At 43.4% G+C, this 8,874-nt stretch overlaps 2 protein-coding genes across 2 annotated transcripts in view; one reads left to right on the top strand and one right to left on the bottom strand.

Moving 5' to 3' along the window:
* Positions 1–8,874, bottom strand: part of LOC115083510 (zinc finger protein 189-like) — a 537,273-nt gene that overhangs the window by 317,726 nt on the left and 210,673 nt on the right. The gene's annotated exons all lie outside the window — the stretch shown is intronic.
* Positions 21–8,408, top strand: LOC115083525 (gastrula zinc finger protein xLCGF3.1-like). Its single transcript, XM_029587405.1, has 2 exons — positions 21–66; positions 4,452–8,408. The coding sequence occupies exons 1-2, from the start codon at positions 33–35 to the stop codon at positions 5,462–5,464; spliced, it is 1,047 nt and encodes a 348-aa protein (XP_029443265.1). The 5' UTR covers positions 21–32; the 3' UTR covers positions 5,465–8,408.

Genomic DNA, 8,874 nt, shown 5'->3' with positions numbered 1-8,874 from the left:
ATGAAGGGCAGAAGGAGCTGTACAGGGAGGTGATGAAGGAGAATTATGAGATCCTGCTCTCCCTGGGTAAGGATTGCGTTATCTGCATTTTTCTTTTTCGCTTTTTCCTATCCTCGCCACTGACGGAGGACAGTGCTTCAGAGATCAGGATCTTCCACAAGGAGGAGCTCACCGCCCTGATTGCAGGGGGAAGGCAGGAAGTGCGAAAGATTACGAAACAGCAAAGCAGATGCACCCTCAGAAGGAGAAGGGGACCCTGTCTTGCAAGAAATGACAAAGCAGTCAAGGGCTTTTCCCTTACATAAATCCCCTAAAGCGGAGGGTCCCGAACCTGTCCTGGGGGACCCCTCCCGCCAGTTGTGTTTTCAGGATATGCACGATGAATATGCATGAGATTCATTTGCCTCCATAGCATGTCAATTTTATCTCATGCATATTCATCGTGGATATCCTGAAAACACGGCCGGCTTGGGAGGGTCCCCCAGGACAGGTTTGGGGACCTCTGCCCCAAAGCAAATGGTGCTGCCAGGATGGGCCTCACCATTGGGCGGTCTGAAAGGAGGACTTGCATCCCCTACCTGCAGAAGAGAAGGGAGAGCCTGTTGAGGATCCCGAAGATGGAGGCCTCATTCTCGGCAATAGCTTGCAGGATCCCCATCCTTAGAGGATCTGCAGGACAGGAGAATAGGAGCTGTGCTGAAGGGAGCCTTCTCCACAGGAGCTGTGCTGATCCCGGCTTCAATCTGAGTTGGTTACGTGCCACGTGCAGCCCTGCGTTGGATCCAGAACCCCCTCCACAGCCAGGAAATTGCCCGTTGGGAGTCAGCAGTCGCCTTCCTGGTGGACACACTGTATAACTTGGTTAGAATATCCTCGAGATCGGTGGCCTCTGGGATTATAGGCCCAGGAGGCTTCTCTGGCTCTGCAGCTGAGCGGTGGACTCAGTATCCTGAACACGTTGCTAGCCTCAGGGATCAGATCTTGGATGGGTTCTCTTGTAGACATTTCCTTGAGCGACACAGCCGAAGATTCCTGAGAAAAGTTTGCCTTTTTTGCCAAAGATTTACCAAAATCTGCAACAGGGTGGACAGCCAGGAAGGAGTGGGAAACAGGAGGGGAGAGAGCTGGCGAAGCTCGAGGAATGGCCCAAGGTCTGGAAGCTAAGATTTAATGCTATAAAAAAAAAACGTGCAGAGTAATGCGAGCAGGGTGCAAAAACGCTAAGGGAGAGCTTCACTATCGGAGGCGAGATTCTTTTAAGCAGCCAGTTTCTAACCCAGTCAGTCACTCTGGCATCCACACCAGGGTTGCACAATGTATTTATAAGTCTTCTGTGTGGAACTCGTGCCAAAAGGCCTTGCTGAAGTCCAAGGGTCTACGTCTAGTGCTCTCCCTTGATCCAACTCTCTGGTCACCTAATCACCATCTTAGGCAAGAAGGAAGCAACCACGTGAATTGTGACCCTGTCTTCGTAGAACATTGGGTAGAGATCTCTACGTGGAGTTCCGAGACCCTTCTGACTAAGCAGATTGCTATCAAGAATACCGTCTTTAGCATCAGCACCTTCAGAGACACTTCTCGTAGGGGTTCAAAAGGCGCTTTTTTAAGGCCCTTAGCACTAGGTTTAGATCCCATGCTGGCACTACCTGCCAAGCAAGGAGGTACACATGCCTTACTGCTCTGAGGAAGCATGCCACATCTGGATGGGCTTCTCCCAAGGAGGAGAATGGTTCATACGTGCGACGTAAATGCCTGCACGAAATCTAGAATTGTTCATACATGTAACTTAAATGAGGAAACACCGCTTTTTCTGTAAGAGGTCTCAACTTTCCAAACCTTGCCATATGCTAGGGATATGGATCGCCTCCTTGCCCTCAAGAGGTTTGAAATTACTGCATGCAAGTAAGCTCCATTTTTTAGCTTCCTACTTTCAATAGCCAGGCTGTAAGATAAAGACTTGGATCTTCCATCAACGCTGGATCCTGATAGAGAAGGCCCATGGTTCCTACTAACCCGAGTGGCCTCCTCTTCCTCAGTTTTTACCAAGTCTCCAACCACAGGTGCCTGGGCTAGTCCGTTGTTACCAGGATGACCTACCTTTCATGGTCCAGTACCTTTAGAGGTCTTGCAATCATTGGCCATTGGAAACACATAGAGTAAATCACTTGATAGCCAAAGACTGGGTCAGTACATCTCACTCTTGAGCCTTTTCCCTGGGTCTGACCGAAAAATTGTAGATGAGCAGTGCTGTTCCACTCATCTGCTATGTTTGCAAACGCTTCTTCTGACAGCTCCCATTCTCCTGGATCCAGCAGTTGCTAGCTGAGAAAGTCCAACAGCCAGTTGTCCACTCCTGCTATATAACTTGTCATTGGTACTTTTAAATGAGTCTCTTCCCAGCTCATCAGGCCTTTTGTCTTCTTTTCCAGTTGTGGGCCCAATCTTCACCCCTGTCTATTCACATATGCCCCCACTACAAGCAACACTCTTACCACCTCGCCCTTCCGCCTGGGAAAAGAACCGCTGAGCACCAGTCTGATCACTCTTATCCCCAGGTAGTTTATTAACTGGGAGGCTTCTGTCATTGGGCACTAGCCCTATTCCACCTGTCCTTCACAGTGGGCGCCTCAGCCTACTAGTCTGGCAGCAGTCACCGATATTACCAATGTCAGTAGGCCCAACCTTGTCCCTGCCGTCAAGTTGGCATTGTTCAACCACCAAAAAAAAAAACCCAACTGTATTCCCCCATCAGTCCAACTTTACTTTATTTATTATTTATCAATATTATACCACACTCAATTTCATTTTTAAAAGAATTTTTTGAACAGCAATTCAATTATATTCCTCGTCATGAAGGTCCTTTCCCGGGAGGCCTACTGGTTAGCGTCTTAATTTCATTTATCAATGGGAGCAAGAACCGAAACTTAGCTTTAATGTGCCATTCAATTACTGCCCCCTCTGGGGCACCAGTCTGATCACTCTTATCCCCAGGGAGTTTATTAACTGGGGCAGTGATTGAATGGAACATTAACGCTAAGTTTATGGTGCCCAGTTCAGAGGGCAGCTACTGAAATGGTCAGTAGTCTTCATTATAAAGCATTTAGGGACAGCCTTAAAGGTCTAAACATGTATACGCCAGAGGAAAGGTGGAATAAGGAAGATATGGTAGAGATATTTAAATACCTCTAAGGTAATAATATATAGGAGGCAGGCTTCCTTCAATGGAAAGGAAGCTGTAGAATGAGAAAGAGGCAATATGCCGAGGTAATCTAAGGAAAAGGGTGGTGGAGGCAAGGAATAACCTCCCCCTGAAGGTGTTGGAGTCAGAGACAATATGAAGAAATCTAGAAAACGTGGGACAAAGGGGATCTCTGAGGGAGAGGAAGGGATTATAAAGCTGAGCAGTAGGTGTGGATGGGCAGCTTGGATGGTCCATTTGGTTTTTATCTGTCAGCATGTTCTGTGTTTCTGGCCTGTGGCCAGTGTGACCCCTGACCTCTAACAGCCTGACTCCTAGTCTTTGGTAGCCTTCTATGATCACTAATGATTGGTCAGAGATGTGCGGCTGACTGACTGTGCAACAACTTCAGATCAGAAGTGAAAGGCTCAGAATCCCGGAAATATTTAAATGATCACTAATACATGCTCCCTCCCATCTAAAATGGACTATTGCAACTCCCTCCTCCTTGGCCTACCCCACTCTGCCATAAAACCCCTCCAATTGCTGCAGAATGCAGTAGCCAGAACTATCAACAATACATGCAAATACGACCATATCACTCCCGTCCTGAAAGACCTTCATTGGCTCCCTGTCCCATCCCGTATCCTCTATAAAAACCCTCACCACTATACATATAGCTATTTACTCACACAACTCCAACTGGCTTGACGACCCTCTCTGCCTCTCATGCTCCAACCGACCCACTAGAACCTCCAACAAGAAGGCACACCTCACATCCACGAGAAATCGGGCCCTCTCCATTGCTGGCCCCACGCATTGGAACTCTCTACCGACCAACCTTAGGCTAGAATCATGCACTGCGAAATTTAGATCCTTATTAAAGACTTGGCTTTTCAAACAAGCCTTCCCCCAAAACCCTTAACAGCCCCCCTTGCTTCTCAGTCCCACAGTTACACCGGATTCTATTCTATACTGTACATAGACACTTTATATTATATACTGTACATAGCTGTCTTATATTGTACGTAGCCGTTTTATAACTATAATCGCTCCTCCATTTGTTGCTATTATGTCCTCAAGTTGCCCGTTACGATTGTTCTCTCTCATTTCCTCGCTTTTCTCTAGTTACTTGTATCCCCTCCCATTTCCCTGTTCATTGTAATTTCCACTCTATAAGTTCGCTGTAAACTGATATCATGTCCTCACTAATATCGGTATAGAAGACTTTCTAAATAAAAATAAATAAATATATATTTTTTATATCCATCAGGTGGTGAGATCAGACAAGAAGGAAAGAGGAAGGAGAATCGAGAAGAACATCTTGTAGAACAGGGACTCACAAGAAATGGCTGTGAGAATGTTTCCCAGGGGACTAAGAGAAGAAGCACAAGGATTATTCAGCAGGTATCACTAAAGAAACAGAGAGATCCTGCAGGAGCTACTGTGTGCGTGGGAAGAAACAGAGAGTTCACAAACCTCTCTGAGCACCCTAGACACTTGGAGACAGAGATATCCTTCCAAAAAACTAACACTAATCAAATGACTTCTAATCTCTACCAGAGAGATGGTAGAAAGAAGAAATGCTTTGTGTGTGACACCTGCGGAAGATGCTTTGATAAGAAATCACATTTGACATCTCATCAAGGAATACACAAAACACCTTTTCCTTGCATTAAATGTGGGAAAAGTTTCCAAAAGAAAGACGATTTAATATGGCACTATATAAAACACAAAAATGAACAAACAAAGGGTACAGAAGATAAACCCTTCCCATGTGCTCAATGTGGGAAACGTTTCCGTCAAAGAAAGGGACTACAGGTTCATCAAACAACACACACAGGAGAGAAACCATTTTCCTGCACTGAATGTGATAAAAGGTTCAGATGGAAGCCAGCTCTAATACGACATCAAAGAACCCACACAGGAGAGAGACCCTTTCAGTGTGAAAAATGTGGGAAAAGATTTATATGCAAAGGTTACCTAGTAACACACCAAACAATTCATGTGGGTGGGAGACCCTTTCCATGCACAGAATGTGGAAAAGGCTTCTCTCGGAACAATGATCTCAAATTGCATCAAAGAACACACACAGGAGAGAAACCCTTTCCATGCACGGAATGCATCAAAAGTTTTTCTCGCAAGGATTCACTAATAAAACACCAGAAAACCCACACAGGTGAGAGACCCTTTCCATGTACTGAATGCAACAAAAGTTTCTCTCGCAGATATCTCTTAACGTTACATCAAAGAAACCACACAGGAGAGAAAGGTGATGTTCCATAGAAGAAAGGTCACTACGGTGACCTTCCTTAATGAAAAACTAAGCAAGACTGAAAATATATTTCTAATTGAAGACTTTAATATGAAGGAAATTGAGCAGGAAGTTGTATATAAATGTCTGGGAGTAGAGGAAGTTGCAATAATCCATCTCAAATCACTGAGAGAAAAGGTCCATAAAGAAAACTAGAGTTGAATGAAACTGATATTGAAAAGGGCTTTAACAACATGGAATAAAATCCATGCCATCAATCAGTCTGTAAGCCATGTGCACTCATACAGTTTTAAAATAATTGACTGATCCCCAAAAGATCTTAATAAGTTGGATGTAAGAATAAAACATCTCTTCTATGCCCAAAAGGCAATCTATAAGAACCAGTGCACGCTGACACTGTACATCTCAAGTGCAGAATGGGTTTTATGCAAATAGACTACACATACGGAGCTATTATCATAGGCCTCAAGCCATGCTTAATAGCAGCAACAGATGCAAATGCAAAGTGCATAAAAGTGCATGGCCAGAGTTATTCTACATTCTTAAACTTGGACAAGTGTTCACATGAAGAGAAAGAGTAAATGAGAATCTACCAGAATACAAGAGGAAAAAAACCCAGAATTTGCAAAGGGGAAAAGAACTTTTTAAAGAATCAGACCAGCAAACAAGGAAAAACAACCCAAAGCACAAATACAGTGGGAAATGCAAGAGTTACTTCAGAACTCTCACATGACACAGGCATGGCTAGGGTGATCGATAATTGCAGCACAGGCCAGAGGACGATGGATAAGATGGTTCGCATCTCGCATAGAGAACAAAGAAAAACAGAAAAATACAGATTCGATTAAAAAAAAAATGGTTCCAATCTCATTACTGGATGTGACGTGCTGAGGTCAGAAGGCCTGTATACAGAGAAGCACAACAGTGTGGCATGGCTTATCCACTGGAGCCCATGTACACACCATAACATCACTGCCAGAAAAGAACTGGGATCAGAACCTTAACAGAGTTGTAGAGAATGAAGACTTTGCGACGGTCCCATTCCCACCGATTTAAAAAGTTATCTGCAAGAGAACTGGACATTTGTGGTAAAGGATAAAACCATGAGATGGCAATGCTGATGATAACGTCAGTGTAACATGAGTATTCTGTGGAATGTACGGCGAGAGAAAAATGCCTTAATACTTAGAAATATGTGGCAGAAAGATACAGAAAGAGCCCCAGTTGTATTGGAGCTCCCTGGTGTGTCGCTTTTATATATTGCATCCTATGAACACCAGAAGGAAACACTCTTTGGCACATTGCAAGTACAAAGATCATCTTTGAGATTATTCCCACTACAGCCTGGCTTGGGAATGAGGTTGATTCTTGTCAATTATTTTCACAAAAGAAATACAGGTGGAGACGCTGCCTCCCCCTGAGAGAAACCTGAGCCTGATAAGAGCTTCAGACAGAAAGCACCGGAAGATCCACATGGGGGAAAGGTGAGCAGTGACATCTGAGAGAAGTCTGCAGCGATGTTGGTGATGGGGGAGGAAGCAGAGTACATTTCTCTCGCGCCAAGTCCGAATTCCTGAGGGCCTCGCTGGAGAACGTCCGTGCCAAATCTCAGGAGAAAGATGCGCATTCATTTAAAAAGGAACGGTAATCCGAAGCAAAAATGGCCTTTTTTTAAAAACGTATTAAATCTGAAATGCATTTTTATTTATTTAAAAACTTTTCTATACCGTCGCTAAGTTATGCACCATCGCAACGGTTCACAAATAGGCACAAATAATGTATATATAGGTGGGTATCGTACATTCTAACAAGTGCCAGCTAAAAACGGTTACAATAACATTAATAAAGATACATTTTTGGGTAGTGATGAATTAGTTCTGGGAAGGTTTATTGTGGTACTTTCTTGCATAAAAAATGGCCTCAAAATCTCCCCGAACGTTTTGTTTTTATTCATTTCAGAAAATAGTGCACGTTATTTGCAAAGAGCAAGCACTCTTTCCCAAAAAATAACAATTCAATATAAAGACAAATAAAACCGCCCACAATGAAATTTGTACTCAAATCAGCCTGAAACCAAAAGCAATAATCCAAAATGAAATTTTAGATCTGCATCTCACTGAAATCTGAACGTCCTTAAAAGACTGAAACCTCTTTTATTCCCAAAAGATTTTCGAACAGTCTTGCAGGCTCTCGTTCCATCTAAATTAGACTCCTGGAATTCAATGTTTTTAGGCCTTCCAGCAAACGTTACTGGACCACTGCAACGGCTCCAGAACTCAGCAGCTCGACGTCTGACAGGAACCAGAAGATGTGACCAATATCACCCCAAGATTGAAAGATCTTCACTGGTTGCCCATGAAATACAGAGCTCAACGTAAAATCCAATCCCTCATTCATAAAACTCTCTCTACCATGAAAAGATAGTGGTTAACTTCATCACTGAATTTCCATATCCCTTCAAGAATTACTGGATCATCAGGGACAGGGAGGAAATTACAATGTAATCATAAAAGATAAAACAGCTAAATTCTAAAAGAAAGAAATTACAAACTCATAGCTGTTAAAATATAAAATGTGAATAAAAACTATAAGACCAATAAGAACTATATAGTAAAAACAATAAAACTATATACATTGCAGCCTTGCTTGCGAATTAATAAAAAAGCGGCCTGCACTTAATTTTCACCGTATGCTGCATTGAATAAACATGTTTTAAGTTCTGCTTTAAATTTGCTTTTTTCTTGCTGTGTCCTTAATTGAGTTGGTAAAGAGTTCCACATCTTTGAGCCTGCGATGGATAGTGCTCTTTCTCGGATCGGGCTGAGATGTGCAGATTTTATTGTGGGAATTGATAAAAGACCTTTGTCTGCCGATCTCAAATGACGCTGTGGAACATGCAGTCTCAGAGCTGCATTATCAAGCAGACCGCTCATCCTCTAACAATGTTGCCAGCAGTAATTCTGGGATGGGTTTGACAGTTGCTTGGTTTTGATTGTAAATATTTCTATCCTTAACATAAGGCTTGGGGTAACCTGCACAGAGCAGAAGTCACAACCATAAGAAACTTGCTGGCCAGACTGGATGGACCATTTGGTCTTTTTCTGCCATTGTTACGATGTAGGAAAATTCCCTATCCATCACGTAATGTATAAGAATCAGTGTGTCCCAAGACAGAACATTTCAAGAGCCGAAGGTGGTTTGGATCTTTCAAAAACAAATTATACAGATGGAGGTCAATTTTAAAACGCGCGCACATGCGCCCGTCCCTACGTATATTGGCGTGCGAGTGTGGATAGGCTAGGATCTGTAATCGTGCATGCATTTATGCACATATGTCTTACAATGCACCAATCATGCGTAAGTATGCTCCTGATTTTAAGAGGTTACTCCAGACACCGCGTGTGTGTGTGTGTGTGTGTGT

The sequence above is a fragment of the Rhinatrema bivittatum genome, chromosome 2 (genome assembly GCF_901001135.1).
Source record: "Rhinatrema bivittatum chromosome 2, aRhiBiv1.1, whole genome shotgun sequence".
In the NCBI taxonomy this organism is placed as follows: Eukaryota; Metazoa; Chordata; class Amphibia; order Gymnophiona; family Rhinatrematidae; genus Rhinatrema; species Rhinatrema bivittatum.
This window is presented reverse-complemented; position numbering and strand designations above follow the sequence as displayed.

What these genes read in the sequence shown, in the direction of transcription:
- LOC115083525 (XM_029587405.1), top strand. Translation starts at nt 33, where the DNA reads ATGAAGGAGAATTATGAGATCCTGCTCTCCCTGG. An exon ending in TGAGATCCTGCTCTCCCTGG is followed by an intron (nt 67 to 4,451) that starts GTAAGGATTGCG and finishes TATATCCATCAG; the next exon opens with GTGGTGAGATCAGACAAGAA.